The sequence below is a fragment of the Leptonotus elevatus genome, chromosome 20 (assembly GCF_054856555.1).
Source record: "Leptonotus elevatus isolate MCC_2025b chromosome 20, RoL_Lele_1.0, whole genome shotgun sequence".
In the NCBI taxonomy this organism is placed as follows: Eukaryota; Metazoa; Chordata; class Actinopteri; order Syngnathiformes; family Syngnathidae; genus Leptonotus; species Leptonotus elevatus.
The window spans coordinates 3,147,015-3,167,149 of NC_141258.1; the positions used below are offsets into that span (position 1 = coordinate 3,147,015).

Below are 20,135 nucleotides of genomic sequence, written 5' to 3' on the forward strand. Positions count from 1 at the left end.
TGACTTCCTCTTTTGTGTGAGAAATGAGATCCTCATACAAAATCAACAAGGTAGGTCATGTGACTTGACAATAGTGTTAATTAGTCTCAGTCTTAGTCCAGTTTCAATCACGCTTGTTAGTTTATTATCATACTTAGTCAACCTCATCCCGTTTTTATTTTTAGTCGACTTTAAGTCTAGCATTTTAGTCTTTATTTTAGTCCAATAAAATGTGATTTTAGTCTAGATTTAGTCAACAAAAAATGTCAACGTTTTAGTCCGGACAATCGTTTAACACCTGTATTTTTTGTCAGCAGATTACGTTGAACATTTCTGATCTCAAACCATTTCACATGAAATTTTCTGATGAAAAACAACTTGACACAAAATGACAGTATATAAACAAGTGGCTACTATGGCTCCATGCTATGAGCTCGTAAATTCAATTCAATTCAAAAAATGTATTTCATTTTTCAAAGGGGACAGAAAGAAGTGATTTTTGTGGTATCTGCCCCTGATAAAAAAATTAGTAAACTAAAATTAAATAAATTAGCCAGTATTAGTTAGCGCTCGGACAAACATTGTTGTTGGAACGTTATAGCCCTTTACGTTATAACTATAATTTACTCTTCTTCTCTTTTTAACCTTTCACCGTGAATCCACCTCCATGTGTTTGTGCATGTCGCACTCGCGGGGGGGTTGACACAGTGACAAATTAGCAGACAAGATTTTACAAAATCATATAATTTTCATCTTGTTTTTGTTCATGAACTAAAATGTCCATTGATTTTAGTCCAGATTTGACGTTTTCGTCTCGTCGTTTATTTTTAATTTAAATTTAATTAAAAAAAATTTTTTTTTATATATATTTATTTTATTATTATTATTTGTTATTGTTATTGTTATTTTTATTTTAACATTTTTTTTTCGTTGACAAAAATGAACGCTACTTGACAATGAAGTTTTGTTTTGCAAGGTAGGAAGTCTGTCTCCCTCTAATGGTACACAAAAGAATCACTGCGTATTGAGTACAGAGCCTTGTGGCACCCCTATATCATTATTTGTGCTTGCAGATCATCGTGTTCATGTGCTACGGCATCATGCTCAACAAGTGGGTGCTGCAGACCTACCAGCCCGACTTCATGAAGAGCCCCCTGGTGTACCACCCGGGCCACCGCGCTCAAGTGTGGCGCTTCTTCAGCTACATGTTCATGCACGTCGGGTACGTGAGCTCAAGGTCCAACTAAGTATGTATTCTTTGAAACCATTGTAGCCTCACGTTGTCCATTTTTGCTACACAGCTTAGAGCAGCTGGGCTTCAACGCTTTACTGCAGCTGATGATCGGAGTCCCTTTGGAGATGGTCCACGGCGTCCTACGAATAAGTCTGCTTTATATGGCGGGAGTGCTGGCGGGTGAGCGTCTCTTTTCTAATGTGGGAATTCAGAGGTTTTTCTAAATACATGTTTGAAGATCATTCCTGAAAAGACTGACAAAGACATCATACTCAATTGTGGGGATCCCTTCGGGTAGTCCGCCGGCATGGCCGCTTTAGAGCGCCTCATTGTCGGCCATGAGTGTGCGCATATCACAAAGGCACGATGAAAGATGTTTTAGAGTGCCTCGTTGTTGGTTGTGAGTTTGTGCACGTGACGAGATGTTGAATAAAAGCAAAATCCAACTTGATAGCCATCGTGTGGACCTGGGCTTCCGGCTGTGTGTGGTTGCTTTAGAGCGCCTCGTTGTTGGAGCCGTGTTGTGAGTGTGCGCAGGTAATGCAGAGGAAGATGGAAGAGTGAGAAGAAAGGAAAATGTTTTTTGTGTGCTATTTCCCGGACTGTGCGTGGACCTGGGCTTTGGGCCTGGCCACTTAAGAGCGCCTCGTTGTAGGCAATGAGTGTGTGCATGCCACTCAGAGTCAGACAAAAGAGTGAGCAGTTGTGCCTCGTTGTTGGCTGTGAGTTTGTGTACGTGACGAAATGGTAAATAATATAATACCACATAGTACTTAATTGTGGAGATCCTTTCAGGTAGTCCACTGGCGTGGCTGCTTTAGTGCGCCTCATTGTTGGCCATGAGTGTGCGCATATCAGAGAGAAAGATGAAAGAGCAAGCAGGGGGGTCGAAAAATGGACTGTTGTCTGCTTTAGAGCGCCCCGTTGTAGGAAATGGGTGTGTGCAAGTCCGACTTGAGGGCCATCGAGAGGACCTGGGCTTCTGGCTGGCGTGGCTGCTTTAGAGCGCCTCGTTGTCGGAGTTATGTTATGAGTGTGCTGAGGTCACGCAGAGGAAGATGGAAGAGTAAGCAGAATGGAATATATATTTTTTAATGTCCTATTTAACAGACTTTGCGTGGACCGGGGCTTTGGGCGCGGCCACGTTAGAGCGCCTCGTTGTTGACCCTGAGTGCATGCACGTCGCAGAGGAACAGGGAAGAGTAAGGTAAGCGCAGTTCCGCGCATTTAGTGGACAATTGGAAAATTTAGAAGACATTATTTTTGCTCTGCAGGGACGCTACGGAAAGTATGTCAGACAAACTGTGGTCCAACATCGAGTCTGAGAATGTTGACTTTGTTCCCCGTTTGGTCCTTTTCTTTTTGTATTTTTGCAGTCAGCAGTAGATCCACACTGACCTACTTTGCTTTTGTCCTTTTGTTTGCAGAGTTTGACTCCCCTCCCACAAAAAAAAAAAAAAAATGCTTAGAATTGACTTTTCCCAACTCCCTGTCATTTATCAAGTTAAAGGTCTCCTATTGCAACGAAAACCAACCGCAAATTTTTGCATAAACTTGCGGTCCGACTCCAGATTGGACTTTTGTGGCGGTGTGTGCCCGCGCGAGGTCACGGCGCCGCCACTGAAGGGAACCTCATTAACTTTCATCCTCCGGCGCGCCACTTTGGAGATTTGTGGACTTTTTTATGCGGCCGCTGATCACTGGATGGCTTTCCTCAATGCACGTCTCCCGCTAATGCGAATTCGCACAAGTCATCAAGCCCGCAGCGCAAATCTCTCGCCCCTTCTCATTTCCTACAGGAACAATTTGGGGCGCTGAAAATCTCAAATTCAGCATCATTTGATTACTGTTGCATAGCAGGAGTCAAATTCATGTCGAGTTAATACGTAAATGTGATATTTGGGCTCTTCTGTCTACGTGACTAAACGTCCAAATGCTTTATTTCTTCTTCTCTCTGCTTTGTGTAAAATTGAGTTAGCACCACTCTGTGAAAACACACACACACTCTCTCTCTCTCTCTCTCTCTCTCTCTCTCTCTCTTAAGACTTATGAATTATTGTAGCTTTGATTTATTTTGCTCGTGATGACGGAGTGAGCACGGGACCCCGATGAGGAGCACTTAAGAGTAATGCAGGGTAGGGCTGTGCAATGAATCGAAATCCAATTACAATTTCAATTACTACACTCCACAATGACAACATCAGCATAATCGTTAAAAAAATGATTAATACTAGTTTTTGAGTTGTTTAAATGTATACATTTGCACCTTTTTTTTAATTTTTAAATAACTAATTTAATCATTAACATAATTATAGTGTTTATAGTGTAAGAATTTTATTTGACAACAGATTGTCAGGTGCACGGAGAGCGTGTAGAAGAAAATGCCCGCGGTGCGCCAGAGTGCAGAGCATGGCATAAATCGAGACCTTTTTTTCTCATGCTGTTCAGTAATTGGAGGAGGAGTTTATCTGATCGATTTTCATAAAGATGTTTATTTTAATGCTGAATATGCTTCATTATTGATACAATTTGCCACAAGTAGCAAAAATCTGTGCGTAAATGAAGGGGTTCTCTTTCGATGGTGGACATAAAAAGTCTACACACCCCTGTTCAAATGTCAACTTTTTGTGATGTAAGAAATGAGCTCTTGATAAAATACATTTTTCAAGAAATAATGTTTGCACACGTGTGCGCAACCTTTTTTTAAACCATGTTTACAAAAAGCAACATGCTGCAAGTTCAGCACGACCCAATCTGGGCCCGAACCTCCCCCGCACCGCAGGCCTCCTTTCAAAGCGGTCCTGATGAAAACCCCAAATTACATCCTCCCAAAAATAAAATCTGGCAAATGTACATTTTGTCCTTGGGTGCCGCGCGTGCTTGAAACAGGAACATTTCGGCCATTATTTTTCGCGACAGAGCCGCGCAGACCTAATCCTTCACGGCTCTGCCGCGCCGGAACGTCATCATTTTGGCGACTCTTCTACATTTCTGCGTCGGCGGGCAGACCGCAGGGATTTCCATTTCTGTCAGGTTATGTGCGGAAATAGGTTATTGATTAATCATGTCATTGAAAAGGCGTGCCAAAGCGCTGTTGATTGAGCATCATTTAAGTTAACAATTTTTTTTCCTACTATTTAAAAAAAATATTCCTCTCTCTACCAATGAAAAATTTGAGACTACTTAGATAAGTCCTTACTTAAATATTGAAAAATGCATTTAAGTAAAAAAAATTTTTTTTTTTTTAAATGCAGCTCAGCAAATGTTTAAAAACAAGCAGTTGGAAATTATGAAATGTGATCAAAATGTACTTAAAAGTTGAACAGTTTGAACATTTAATTCAGTCATTCTTTTATGTACCACTAGAGGGAGCCCAAGTTCCACTACTAAATTAAGTATACCAATATATAGCTATATACAGTACCATTTGAAAGTTAATTTTTGCGATTATTAACACGACTGTATTTCTGATTTTATTAAGATTTTAATATTTAAAAAAATCTCACAGCACACCACCCAACAAAAATGTCACAAAAAGTATGCTGAAATAATGATGATATCATCAAAATGTACTCACATAACTCTTGTTGTTGTATGAATGGCAACAGGTGGAAACAGGAAGAGCATGTAATTGTCCTGCCTGTCACTATACGTTAACTCATTCACTCACAGCCATTTTCACTGAAGCAACCCCCTTCGCTCCTGGTTGTTTTACTGGATTTTGACTGATTTTGCAAGGTCCACAGAATATTGTGTTCTAATGCTATAAAAAAACATGGAACCTACCAAACGAAAGATTAGAGTATCTTCTTTCATCAGGAAAAAAATATATATTTGTTTCCGTTTTGCAGCAATTAGCATTAGAATATATCTAAGTTTAATCATCATTCACAAATCTACTTAGAAATGTGAATAATGAGATTTTTTTCAACATGACCCTGGTTGATCTCTTTTGCTCTGCTGCCAGCTGCTGGCCGTTTTTGTAATAACTACCATTTCTTTAACTGTTCTTTGCAGTTGAGAGGCTGCATCAAAGCTCTAGCGTTAAAAATAAACGTATAAATACGTCTTTGGGGCACGTAAAACATTAAGAATAGAACGTATTTATACGTTTTGGGGAGCAAAGAAATAATCTTCTTCATACCAATTGAGGGAAATTAGAAAATAGTGGCCTGTGCGTGTCCATAGAGTCCACAGTTTCCATGCTGAATTGTTTCAAGGTTGTCATGAAAAAAACTTTGATGAAGACCTTGACGAAGAAAAACAAACATTTGATATCCAAATTTCAATGAGTGTTTTTCAGCACTGCAGTGATTAGCATCCGAGGTCAGCCGACGTCCTCCAGCGCAAAAAAAAAAAAAAAGCAGCCGTGACGGGATTCATCAATGTTGAATGGCGAAAAGACTCGCTGTCCGATTTTGGTGTGTGCGTCGGCAAACGAGACGAGAGCGAGAACATGCTGTGTTTACAGGAGCATGTGATGTGAGTGAAACGGTTAAGCAGGGGGACTGGTCGCTCTCCACTCGTCCTCCAATGATATGATCATTTTCTTTTTTGGGGGGCGTGCAGCATCACCGCTAAATGCAGATGCACCATGTTTGCTTTGCCGGCTCTTCTTTAACCTTCGCGTTTTCATGCCAACGTGAAGTTGTGCATTATTTCTCGATTCCGCCCGCTCTCTGAAGATTTATGTTAATGGCCGTTTTGCTCTCCTCACAGTTTTTCACCTTCCAGCCTGAAAAATTTCTCTAATGGAGCTGACGGCAGTATTGTCGTCCCGATGACAGAGACCTCAAAATGGATGCCACCGTATTTAAGGTCATTTGAAACACGACTTTGAGAAGCGACGTAAATGAGACAAAAAAAGCGCCTGTGACAGATGGGCCGCCGCCTCCCAAGCGGGTGCTGATGACTTTAAGTGTCTTTCAAACTCTAAGAATTGTGCACTTGTAAAATATTGCTTGTCAAATATATATATATATATATATATATATATATATTTTTTTTTTTACGACAGGGTAATTGACCAAAACAGACTTTGACGTATTTCAGCAGATAGCGTGCAAACAGAAAGCATTCACTTCATTTTTCGCCATTGTTTTTCGGGTTAGGGTTTTTATTTTATATGATATTTTATGTATTTTTTAAAAATTAATTATTACTTTTTAAAAATTATTATTATTATTTATTTAATTTTAATCAAATTGTGACTTTTATCTCAAAACAGGTATTGCAGTTACGATTTACTATGCGATAATTTTTTCAATGTTAGGAAAGATATTCACTTGACTTTTCTCCATTGTTTTTTCGAGTTAGGGTTTTATTTTATATTATATTTTATGTATTTTTTCTATTTATTTTATTTTATTTTATTTTAATTTAAAAAATGTTACCTCGCAATTGTGATTTTATTTTTTGTAATGGTCCTTCCATAGCCAAAATGTGACTTTTTTCTCAATATTGTATTTAAGATGTTCTAACAATAAAAATAAAATCCAAATTTCAACGTTGCGATTTGACGAGAGGTTCAGTAATACCCTAAACTCCCGGTGCAATTATCAAAGATTCCATTCTATGTTTTTATAACGTATATAGCAAACTCCGAAGGTCCACAAGTTGCGCCTCCGCCCCCGCAGCTTCTCCCCTCCTCGCTCCATCGGGCTCCGCCTCCTCTCGTTGCCGCTCGTGGGTTAATAAATCCGATCAGGCGTTCCCGGAGTTTTATTAGCCGTCAAGAGGCGTCCCTTTGGCCGCAGGACTGCTGACTTGGCCGCATCTCTTTGTGGCCGATGAATGTATAGGCGATAAATGGCTCTCTTGCAAATAGAACATAAAGTAATCGGAGTGGAGACGCTCGATGTGCAGTCTTATGCAAAACGATGCAGGCCATAACAGTGACAATAGGAGGAAGAGTTTAAAGATGGTGTTAATGGTGTGATAATGATTACAAAGTACTTCCATGCTTGATTTAGCCGGAGGGATCCCGGTGGAATACGGTCATGTAATCCCCTGCAAAGTCATTTTTAAAATATATATATACTGTGGAACAACGTGCGTTTTTTCATCTAAATGTTTTTTAGTCGTCCAACAAAGATTTGAAAAAATCTCATTTGCTTATTAAGAAACTATATTTAATTCGTGCTAATCTAAATCAAATGTAAACAACTGCGGTATTAAATCATAAACCCATAACCAGTGTTGCCACCGTTACCTTTAAAAAAGTAATTTTATTACTTTACTGATGACTTGAATTCAAAAGTAACTAAGTTAGATTACAAGTGACTTTGTTAAATGACTGATTACTTTGATTTTTAAAATAGCTAAGTTCAATTACGAGCTACTTTAATAGTTAAGTCGCTGTTTGATTTTAACAGTAACTAAATTAGATTACAAGTTACTTTATTAATTAAGTTACTGATTATTTGATATTAAAAATAACCAAGTTAGATGATGTTACTTTATTAGTTAAGTTACTATTTGATTTTAAAAGTAACTAAATTAGATTACAAGTGACTTTGTTAAATTACTAGTTACATTCTACTAACATAAAATTGACAACCAGCTTTGCCGATACTTAATTGGAAGTACATTTTTAACAATGATGTTTAAGATTTTTTTTTTTTTAATAAACCTGAAATAAAGACACCCTTTTATGACGTAAAATTATTTTGTTTATTTTTAAATGAGTCTTTTTTTGTTTTCACTTAACATAAACGCTCCCTGAACATAAATGTCTCTTTGCGTTTTTTTCAGGCAGTCTGCTTTGGCCTGACATATTTAACTGTTAATATTGTTATGGCAAACTTAACATTTATAATGTTCATAAATATAAGGATTAAATTTGGGGACCTTATACAGCCACACAGCCTTCTTTTATTTATTTATTTACTCCACGTACTGGTAGTATTTTTTAAGCGAGATCACACTTTGCTTGTTTCCTTCATTGTTATTCTTTTTTATTTAGTCACTCACTGCTGCCCTCAAAAGGCAGTTAATAGCACTACCTCTCGACAGTGACTTGAAAGTGGCCGTTTTGTGGGAGCTGTTCTTTGCTGGATAGCATCCAATTGGGACTTTGTAAAGTAGCTGTAGGAAAAAAAAGAAAAAGGATTTTGGATTCTGGCTCTGTTTGCGCAAGAGCGACGGCGAGCGAGAAGCGTCTGGCCTCAGATCACGCCTGCGCTTCGTCTCGGGGGGGAAAACGCGGGGGTCCCACGAGGGTCTGCGAAGAGTCGACAGTTCGGTCTCGGCGTTTCGTTTTGACGGAACGGCTCGAGTCTCCGGATTAGAGCGAGGCGCTTTGATGGTGCGGGTTGACCCCCGCCTGCTCTCCGCGGCGGCTGACGTGTTTTACTGTCATCAAATGGATGTCGCGGGCTCGCCGGGAGATTTGTGGACGGCGGCGACGATGACGGCGCTACTAAATAATCTGCGCGTGAGATGCAAGGCGTCAGGCCCCCCGTGTTGGAATTAATCGCGCACCTCCCGGCTCCGCTCCCGCAGGAGTGTGAGACGCCTAAGTCTTAAATCCTCGCTAAGCGGGAGAAGCCACATGACACGGGTCTGTTTAATATTCACGCATCACATTTGGAAGGTCTAACCGAAGCAGAGCAAGTTTTTTTTTCCTAATATTTTTTCCATGGAATTGTATCATTTGTTTAGTTTTTATTTTTTATTTCGTAGCATTTTCTTGGCTGCACTGCTTCTAGTACGTTGCTGTTATTTATTTAATTTTTTTGGACCAATCAGATTCCATCCTTTGTGTTGCCATGTTAATCTAATCTGCCCAGGGCCTTCAAAATCACTCAAAGAAGCAATGAGTCGAGCAGATTGCAAATTCATCCTCACAGGCACAATTTGCTGGCCCGTCTTCTGATTGGTTGCAACTAGGGGATGTCAGTCGATTCTAAATTTTTATCATAATTCATTCATCGCATGACTTCAATAGTTAACTCACGATTGGCTCATTTGGCTGCATCTTTTGGTCACCGATACAGTAATTTCATAATAATTCATAAAGTTGAGGTACAATTAAAAAGATGTACTGTAAAAAAACGAGTGTGATATTGATTTGCGTTGAGGTCATTTTTCTGCCACTAGATGGCATAATTGCATTTGTAAGACTTTGGTGCCAGCCCAGTGCATTTTTTCTTCTAATCTTTAACATGAAGTAACTTGTGAAATTCTGCACATTTTTAAAATCGTAAAATACAACTTGACCCCGGTCTCCGCAAATATATGCATTATTATTAAATGTATTACGACAAAAATTTTGACGTGGCCGTGTCTGCTGCATTGCGACTAAAAGGAACCTGAAATGAACTCAAAATGAACGCACTAATAACGTTTATAGCCAGCATCAACGAGCAAAACAAAACAGGCCTGTAGCGCCTTTAAATGCAAATTCGCTTTCAAGATTGACATTGACTAAATGTCAGTTCAAAGGTCAATCAATATCTGCGGCAATAAATGTAGGCAATTCCATACACCTGTCCAAACAAAATAAGCGTGTACGGTAACCCTAAAGGGTCAAAAAGTAGTTTGCTCATTATCATATTTCAATTAGCATATTTTAGGGTACGACTCAACCAATCATGTTCTTTATATAAACCTTTTTATTGTTATTATAGGCAGCACGGTGCGCTAGCGGTTAACCTTCTGCCTCAAGTCAATGGCAGCCATTTTACACCATTTTGCCTGATATTGACCTTATCCACAGCATCGAAAAAAATGAAAGAATAGACTCCCTTCTTTTACCCGGAAGAGAAAAGTTTGTTTCAAGTTTTTGGCGTAATTCCAGGGGTTTGATTGCAATATCTATGTTTCAGGCGTTTTGCGTCATGAGTTAGCATTTTAAGCTAGTAGCAGGCAAAATTGTGTCGTTTGCTTAAATACGTGTGCGTTTGACAGAAAATGTCATCCAGGAGTGTACAAATAGTGAACGAATGTAACTTTATGGAGCGAATATGATATGAAATTTTATTTTTTGTCAAGTAGGTCAGCGTTTCTGCTCATGTTTGAGGGTCCACCGCCGCCGCCCACTTCAATTCTTGGTCTTTCTTTGAAGTGATGCGCCACTTGCACACATGGCGTGGAAAATTGTCATTTTTTCCCGAGCAGCCCAGAAAATGGGGCCGTCTGCGCCGGTGTGCAGTATCAGCCTTCATCTGCGCCCATAAATCTTCACAAAAGCAGCACCCACAGGTGCAGCGGCGAGGAGAGATGAACGACTGCGTCGCGCCGGCGCTCTGATTACCATCCGTCTTTCCGCCATCGTCCCGCCTCGGGCCCGCAAAGTCGTCTTTTGAGACAGTGTTTACTCTTTTGTGCCCACACGCTGAAATTGTGTGCCTTACAGATTTGACATCTCGGCCTGCAAGTGTAATTAAAAAGAGGCTGTTTTGTTTTATCAGCCCTCTTTGCGCTTCCCTTATCAGCTCATTTGCATAATTAACAGTTGGCTGACGCCGGCATCTTGACACCGTGATTTCTCCTTGCTCGGAATTCCGACCGGCTCTGGGATGTCGCATAGCGCGCGGGGACCGTTTGCTAGCTTAGCAATAGCGATAGAAATGCTGATTATGTTTTGCTCATCGAAGTTAGCGGTGATAAGCTTTGCTCTGACCAACCAATCAGAGGACTGAAAAATGCGGACGTCATCGAGGGTCCGTTTGTCCCTGTGAAATGTGATCGGTTAAAATATTGATGACAAATGTTGTTTTTGTAAAGTTGTGCCGGAAAGTGTAACACATTTATTTTTTGATTGCCTCCTTAGTGCTGCTTTTTGGAAGGATATGCAGAAATTTTTTTTTTTAAACAACTCTTGGAGCTACCCAAATGTTATTGTTTATGATTTTTATTTTTATTTTTATTTTTATTTTTATTTTTATTTTTATTTTTATTTTTATTTTTATTTTTATTTTTATTTTTATTTTTATTTTTATTTTTATTTTTATTTTTATTTTTATCCCCTGTTTTATTTTTTATTTTAATGTATTATGTGAGTCATGTAAATTTGTTAGACTGGTATTTTTATTCTTCTTCTATGTTTAATAAATGTTTTGTTTAAATTCGATTGGTTAAAAAAAAAACAGTCCCATTGCTAATGTAGTTTATGTTCCATGTGCCAGCATTACAAATTGTAACGGCCTGGGCAGATTAGATTAGCATGGCAACACATACAGGCTGAAATCTGATTGGACAACAAAAATAAAATGTACTAGAAGCAGTGCAGCCGAATGAAATGCTACAAAATGAAAAAAATAGACTCTTGGGCATAAATGAATACATTTTCATAGAACAAATATTAGAATTCAGGTTGTAAAGTCGGCCCTGGCACCCACTTTTTTTTTTTTTTGCACTATTTTGAGAAAGGCCCAAAGCAAGGTGACTGGTGCGAGGCTGCCTGATGAATAATCTGACCCCCTTTTGTTTCCTTCCCCTACTGGAAAAAACCCTTCACGTTCTCTGGACAGGACGGACGCTTCTCACAATGAAAAATCGGACCCCAAAAAAAAAAGTCCCGATATGTTTCCCTGCGTTTTTTTTTTTCTAACTTGGTCTAACGTCTCCCCCGGCAGGTTCACTGACGGTGTCCATCACCGACATGCGCGCTCCGGTGGTGGGCGGCTCCGGCGGGGTCTACGCGCTGTGCTCGGCACATCTGGCCAACGTTGTCATGGTAACTGCTGTCGTCGTCCTCCTCACCTCCATTGTGGCGCAGGGGGAGTTTCTTTCTTTCTTTCTTTCTTTCTTTTTTTTGGGTACCATTTCAATGTCACAAGCTTCCTGTGAGCGCGAGCTGATATCACAGGGGGAAAATGGAGGCTTTCATTGCGACTGTATTTTTACGAAGAATTTGAGCTCGGGAAGGGCGAAGTTTGTGCTTGGATTTTTAAAAACGGGTCAGGTCTTGTTTAGACGAGGGCCGACTAAAAATGAAGCAGCAGACAACAGCTTATTTGCTTGCTTACGTCTTCCGCTTGTCGGGGGAAATCCTTTCGGTCGCGTCTCCTTTTTGTTCACATGACTTTCCTCCTGGCCGCTTTTAGTTGAGGGAGATCTTCAACCATCTGCCAGCATCATCATCATCATCATCATCATCATCATCATCATCATCATCATCACCCGGTCTGCTCACAGGACATTTTTAGTTGAAACCCGTGTGGGACTGTCAGAGGATTTTTTTCATCTTAATATTTGCTATATATAATATTTGTTGTATGTTTTAAGATTTAAATAAAGATTTAAATAAAGGTTTGAAACTCATCACTCGTTCAAAAGTATCCGAGTGTAGCCAACACACGCAAAGGTTAACTTTTTGAGTTTAAAAAACGTACTTTAACCTCAAGAATCCCACGCCGGTCCCTGGTGACAGAATTTTTTTATTTATTTTTTGGTCCCTATTTGATTCCGTTGCTACCCACAATCATCCTTGCTAGCGCTAAGCTAGTTCCTCTTACAAGTCCGACATCCAAGTTTGCAAACTGCCTTTCGTTTTTTTGCTAGCATGATGTTAGCTGGGAAACAGTGAGTTATTATTATTATTATTATTATATATAAACATTCCCGTTGCGAGGATGGCGTTAGCCAGCCAACAGAGAAGCGTTAGCCGTGGCAAGCTAATAGCCAGGTGTTAGCCAGCTAAATATATCCGGTGCTAGGACGGCGTTAGCTGGCCAAATATTCCCATGACTACGAGCTTAAAAAAAAAGTAGTACAATTAAAAAAAAAATCTTTCAGTCACTATAATATAATGCAAAGTTTTGAACGTTTAATTTGATGTTATGTTTTTATTTATTTTACCGTACCCAAGTGACCCCATACATTTGTGCTTTTGAGGATCACCTCACTACCATCATGCCCAACATTTAAAATACAGCAAAACGGAAAACAATAGTCCAATTTGGATCCGATTTCACATGAAGGTTAAAAAAAATAAAATAATCATTATTATCATAATTTAAAGACTGAATACAAATGTATTTTACTAATACATCTCAAACTGTTTTGGGGGCAGTGATTCCTTTGCGTGCCTGTAGAGGGAGCCAAAGGCACACTTTGACAATCACCGCACAAGCGATGTTAAAGTCTGATTGATAATCCTCTAATCATTCACTTTCAATTTCTGAGGGAATTTCCTTTTGTCGTGTGAAAATTACAATCAGCAGCCACAAAGTTGGATGTCAGCACATTTGATAAAGATGATCTCATTTCCATCTTCCCCCCCCGACATGTAACGGCCCCCCCGCTGCGGTGACCTCCTTCCTTCATGATATGAATCATTTATCTCTCGTAATATTGTGACTTTGAAGGCCTCTTCTTGCCACAAAGCTTTATCACCATCTATTTTTGGCCTCTGTTTTTTTTTCTATTTTTTTTTTTCTTGCATGCCTGCGCTCGCCAGTGAGGACGCTGAAAAAGTGGCCCTGGGTCCTTTACCCACAATTCCTCACCGTCGAGGCCATGTGATTGGCTCCGTCATTCATCCGGGGGCAGTAAAGGCCGATGATAGGATGCGCTTTATTGCCCCCTTGTCTGTTTAATTAGTGGAGCTCTAATTAACAGTGGCCCCGGCTCGGACCGCGCGGAACGGCGAGCAGGTGCACGCAGTCGGGGGCTCGTTCCAGTTCAAGTGGATCGTCGTTGCGTTCTCTGGCGTCAATATGTTCAAAAAGAGCAAATGGGATGTTTTGTGCCAAGCTGCTAATAAAGCCATACGATTGCTCCTGTTTGTGTTGCAGAACTGGGCCGGGATGAGGTGCCCGTACAAGCTGCTCCGCATGATCCTGGCGCTCGTTTGCAGTAAGTTAGCATGGCTCAATCAAAGTCATTTCAGAGGTTTGTTTCTGAATTCACGTTTGAAGGTAATTGCGGGAAAGTATGTGCAAAGACTGAGAACTAAATTGTGCAGATATCATCTGGGACGAAGGGGCAGGCTGGAACAAGTTTTGGTATTTTCACAGCCGCTTAACATTTAACTCATTCACTCCCAGCAATTTTCACAGAAGCAGACTAAACCAGTTACTGAATCCGTTAATTTGTTAATTGATATGTCAATTTGAAATATTGTCCTGTTTTTGAATGAAGGGATGGAAATTACTGCATGTTTTTTAATCCGATTAATCGATTATTAAAATAATTGTTAGTTGCAGCCCTTACTTGTGAGTATTATGTTATCTGTCAAATATTCGTTGCTTTACAAAAAAAAAAAAAAAACACTATCGATGCTAACGTTAGCATGTCAATGACATTTTGCATTGTTTGTTAGCATGAAGCTAAAACGACTTTCTTGAAGCAAGCGTGTGATTCTTGTGATTTTTTTTTCTTTCTTTCCGCGGTGCAGTGAGCTCGGAGGTGGGCCGAGCGGTGTGGCTGCGCTTCTCGCCGCCGCTGCCCTCGTCCGGGCCGCAGCCCAGCTTCATGGCCCACCTGTCGGGCGCGGTGGTGGGCATCAGCATGGGCCTGCTCATCCTGCGCAGCTACGAGGAGAGCCTGCAGAAGCAGTGCTCCTGGTGGGTCATCGTCTTCTCCTTCATCACCTTCCTGCTCTTCGCCATCTTTTGGAACATCTTCGCCTACGAGCTGCTGGGCGTGCAGATCCCGCCGGCCCCCTGATGACGTCTGACTTCAGAACAGGTTTTTTGTTTTTTTGTTTTTATTTTTTTCTCTCCTTTGAAATCACCCCTTTCGACATGAGAATCATTGGACGGACATTTTGCAAAATGAAGACGTATGTCTCTTTTATTAAAGAGGGTAGCAGCAGAACGAGTTCCTCGCGTCCGTTTTGAGGAGCTTTTTTGTCTTTTTGGGACATTTCGTGCCTCTGGTCAAACAAACAAGGAGAAATGCCACACGACAACAAAAATCCTTACACAGGCTGAGCAATTCAAACATCAGTTTCATTTATAAGCTTTTATCAACAAGATGGCTGTTATTTCAATCAACGAGGGGTTAATTGTCACGTTGTACCGACACTGTGGATTAAAAAAAAAAAAAAGAAACATATTTGAGACAAATATCAAGGATGTGGAACAGAGGTGGCAGAAAGTAAAAACCCTGCCACAGTTTGGCTTTAGCATTTGATGCTAGCTAGCTAGCTAGCTTCCTAGCAGGTAAACAAGCATCATGGGAGCTAGCCAGCTAGCTAGCACCCGAGGCTAAAGCCAAACTGTGGTTTGCCACCGCTGACGTGGAATAAATGCTTCAGCAAACGGCTTCCCATAATTCTAGCCGTAGGAGGTAACCATGGCAACAACGCTAGTGAGGAAACGGTCATCGCGATGTAATTAATACATGCTAATGTCATGCTTTGAGGTACCAACGCACACACACACACACACACAAGCGAGCAGCCACTTCCTGGTTGTGCGGGAAGCCACACACGTACTACACACTCTTGTCAATACCTCAAAATCTGCTTCGTACAGCCTGTAGACTTTTGTAAAGGAATGTAACTATAGAGAGGAGGGGCCAGGAAATAGTCGCTGCTTTTCATTTGCTAGCATATTTGTATGTGTTGTACGGATTTCAAAGGGTGCAAAAAGAAGGCTACGATTGTCGTCCCTCACTTGACTTTATACAAACTTTTAGTGCTTTATTAAACAAGCCATAGAAAGAACTCATCGCAGACGGTTAAAGAGACGCAGAAATGCAAAAGCTTCATGTCACCAAAATTTATGTGGACATATTTTATGCTAACTTCAACCTCTCAAAATATCCGATTCAGAACATTCGCGCCAATGTTTTGGATTTTGTGGACGTTAAGCTTTTTTTCTTTCCACAGGTGCTCACGGTAGAGAAAAATCTCAGCGTTGCTTAACGAAGCCGCTCTGTTCACTCCCACAACAGTGCAGACGCACCTATGTCTATGTGTAAATTCCAAATATTGGGGCGATTGTTTTAATATTTTCAGAGGTTGACGTGGGAATCAGTTGAGACTAGTGGTGTGCGATACTGCAAATTTTGGTATCGTTGATATCGATACTTTTTTTTTAATTATGGTGTATAATTATTTTTTCTAAAAATGTATCATCAAATTGCTTATTAACAATTCATTTTCAACCTTTAAGTGTTTTTGTGTTTTCTTTTTAAACAAAGGACTCATTTAGGACAACGTTTTTTGATAAATAGAAAATACTTTATCAATATTTTTTTCACCCCAGAAACATTACAACCATAAAAAAATATATATTTTTACTTTCTTAAACAAAGTGATCATACACTCTAAAAACTGTTGGGTCAAAAATGGGCCGATCCTCTACTTGGGTCGATTTGACCCAACTTTAAGTCAAGAAATGGTTCTTTTAGTGGAAAACAACTCATAAAAATGGCTCAGATCCTTTACTTGGGTCCAAAAAATTGGGTCACTTCGTATAAAACAACCCAGAAAGTTGATCGGCCCATTTTTGATCCATAATTGGCTTACTTTTGACCCAACTGTTTTTAGAGTGTATAATGTTCAGAAACGCCAAATACAATAATAGAGACGTGCACCTAAATTTTGGTGGTGACAGTTTTTGAAATGAAGTCCTTGTCGTGAGCATCATCCCAAATATTCCGACGGTTCCCGCAAAGGAGTCGCCTGGAATGTGTGTGTAAAAGTCATTTTCTGCTTTGTGAATATTCCAAGTCAAAGAAGACAAAACTGTGCAAGTACACGCCTGTGAAACTTTCTCATGTAGCTGACTTTTTTTTTTTGTTCTTTTTTTTTTTACACCGCTTGTACAAGTTGTTTATAGTTGATGTTTAGTTTTTGCAGATGCGCACAAAGTCCTCGCCCGCACTGTGAGCGCGCGCGCGTGTGTGTGTGTGTGTGTGTGCGTGCGTGCGGGCAAATTACAAACGATATGGATTTCTGTGGCAAGGATTGCATTTACTCCTTCGGCGCTCCAATTTTCACTCGTCCGATCAATAATTCATTTGAACGTCACTTGGCTGAACATTTTATGCTTTTTGCCGATGGGTTCATAAATTCGATTCCTCCGCAGTCCCTCCCGGATGAAACCGTCAGGCGCTACCGTAAGTCGGCCCCCGACTATTTGGAAAAGTGCAAGAAAATCAAGCGTCGCGCTGGAGTAATGGATCTTTGATGGTAGCCCCTTGTGGTCACTTTGGAATGTTATTGCCGGCCGTAGTGAGGATACAGTAGAGTGATGAATAATGCATGCGCACCCCGGTCGCCTGTAATGAAGAAAAAGGGGATGTCTGAGCGGAGGTTAATGTGCCTCTTTAACTTTTAGATTCATAGGAACTTGTAAAAAAAGGGCTCGTAAGTGCTTCGGATTTTTGTAAAACACACACGCCAACTCGTCCACACACACAAACTTGAATTTGTTCAAATGGGACGAAGGCAATTAGAAAATGTATAGGTATCTTATCCCCAAGTGGGAGAAACTTTCTCCCCCACCCCCCGCCCCCCTTTTCCCCCTCGAGCGATTTATCAGCCTATCAAGTCACATGACAACATGGCCGCTGTCAGGATGATGCATGGCTGTAAACACGCACCGCTATCTCCCTTCACTAAAGCTGCGTGGTGCGAACTCAATTGGCATATTTTCTTCTGGAACACTCGGATAATGATAATAATGACGGGGGAGGGCGAGGGGGAGGGTTCGGAATTGAGTGACGGGAGCCGAGTAATCCACGTGGTCCTCATGTTTTTGTTAGCCAAGGTCGACAAAACGATGCTGAAACGTCATTCTGCTCCATTCGTGTAGAAAAAGGCAGCCTAGCCATTTTCATGTTTGCAAACAAAAGGCACCAGGGTACAGGTGGCAGGAACTGACGTGGCCGCTTTAGAGTGCCTCGTTGTCTGCTGTGAGTGCATGCACATGTCAGAGAGAAGGCGATAGAACGAGGCAAACAATAAATGTTAAAAAGTCAGACATGGCTATTAGTGTTGGCAGGGAATCCGCGCTGACATGGCCTCTTTAGAGCGCCTCATTGTCCGCTGTGAGTACACGCACGGAGAAAAAGGGGAAAGACCGAGGTAAAAAAAAAATCTAAGTTTAAGTGTCGACAGGGGCTTTGTACTAACATTACTACTTTAGAGTGCCTCATTGTCTGCTGTGAGTACCAACACATCACGGAGAAAATTGGAAGACCGAGAAAAAAAAAAAAGTAACAGAGAAATGTGGACAGGGGCTTCAACTTGGCATGACTGCTTTAGAGCGCCTCGTTGCCGACTATGAGTGCACGCATGTTATGAAGAGAAGGCAACGTTGAGGTAAAAAAAAAATAATTAAAAAGTCAGACATGGCTTTTAGAGTGTTGACAGGAAATCCGCGCTAACATGGCCTCTTTAGAGCGCCTTGTCTGCTGTGAGTGCACGCACTGAGAAAAAGGGGAAGACCGAGGTAAAAAAAAAATAATCAAAGTTAAAGTGTAGACTATGACTACTTTAGAGTGCCTCATTGTCTGCTGTGAGTGCATGCACATCATGGAGAAAAGGCAACAGACAACAGTGAGGTAAAAAACTAATGTTAAAAAGGCGGACATGGCTTTTAGAGTATTGACACTGAATCCGCGCTGGCATGGCCTCTTTAGAGCGCCTTGTTGTCTGCTGGGAGTGCATGCACATCTCAGAGAGAAGGTAACAGAACGAGGTAAACAATAAATGTAAAAAGTCAGAGATGGCTTTTAGAATGTGGACAGGAGATCCAGGCTATCACGGCCACTTTAGAGCGCCTTATTGTCCGCTGTGAGTGCACGCACGGAGAAAAAGGGGAAGACCGAGGTAAAAAAAAGTGTTGACAGGGGCTTTGCACTAGCATGACTGCTTTAGAGTGCCTCATTGTCTGCTGTGAGTGCATGCACGTCACGGAGAGAAGGCAACCGGGTGCGGACAGGGGATCCGAAATGCCGCGGCCGCTTTAGAGCGCCTCGTTGCTGTACGACCCATGGTGAAGATCGTTTCAGCTTTTGCCATCCGGAAGTACATTTCTCTCGTCATGGCGAAAAGGTCGACATGTCCGGCCGGTGTCATCGTCAGCTTCTAATAACATCGTGTGCCATTTTGTTTACTGCCAACACATTTTAATGTTACGCCCGATGCCTTGTTATTGAACAGCGAAGGATAAATCTTCTCTCATTAGATTGCGCAAGTGTACAGGACCTCACGAAAAAAAAATCCCAACAAGTATTGGAGAGCTGCTTCTTATCTTAATGTGAATAGAAAAGTGCAACACAATGACGAGTTCAACGCAAGTCAATCACAAGATCCTCTCAAGTCGGCTGGAAATGATTTGAAAAAAATAATGTTAAGAGTGCAGCTCCGAATTTTGCCCCCCCCCCAAAAAAAATCTAGTATTGTTCTTCTTTGTTTGTTTTGAGTTCATCAATCCTGAGAGCTGCGTAAGCCACTCAGGTAGCCATTTTGCGCATCCTTGAGCCCTGCGTCCATACAACGGTGCCAAACTTACAAGGTTCAATCTCAACAACAAGCAGACACGAGGTTGCACCCAACACAGCGTTTACAACATCAAGATTTAAAAAAAATAAAAATAAAAAGATATTTTTCTCTTCGTCACGTGGAAGGATGACTAAAAAAATGACATGCGGAAAATTTGTATCAAAGTCCTCATGAATTCTTTCATTATCTATTGTATGTACTTTTTAAATGTTCTATAACAGAACCGTTTTATATTGTATATATATGAATATATTTTGTTTTATTTTGTACTGGTCATTGTATTTTGCTTTCATTTGGAAACGATATAAATAAAGAACAATACTGTGGCGACATCCAAAAGCTTTTGGAGCGTTTGCTTTGTATGTAAAAAAAATATATAATAATAATAATAATACTGTTTGCCGATCCCATTGAACTTGTTAAGACTCTTAATTGCTGTCAAATGTCATCAGATCAGCTTGTAATTTATTGTGTTCATGTCAAATCTAAATCATTTTCTCCCAGAAAAAA

The 20,135-nt window shown here is 40.6% G+C and overlaps 1 protein-coding gene across 5 annotated transcripts in view; it reads left to right on the forward strand.

Moving 5' to 3' along the window:
* rhbdl1 (rhomboid, veinlet-like 1 (Drosophila)) overlaps positions 1 to 20,135 on the forward strand; it is a 45,955-nt gene that overhangs the window by 25,105 nt on the left and 715 nt on the right. For 3 of the 5 annotated variants that reach the window (XM_086063830.1, XM_086063829.1, XM_086063833.1), the window contains 5 exons: positions 1,053 to 1,201; positions 1,281 to 1,393; positions 11,794 to 11,894; positions 13,957 to 14,017; positions 14,559 to 20,130. In XM_086063830.1, coding sequence (XP_085919956.1) covers positions 1,053 to 1,201; positions 1,281 to 1,393; positions 11,794 to 11,894; positions 13,957 to 14,017; positions 14,559 to 14,830 — 696 coding nt within the window. In that variant the 3' untranslated portion in view covers positions 14,831 to 20,130. Of the gene's footprint in view, positions 1 to 1,052; positions 1,202 to 1,280; positions 1,394 to 11,793; positions 11,895 to 13,956; positions 14,018 to 14,558; positions 20,131 to 20,135 lie in introns of those variants that run through there. The other 2 variants (XM_086063831.1, XM_086063832.1) reach the window with 2 other exon arrangements.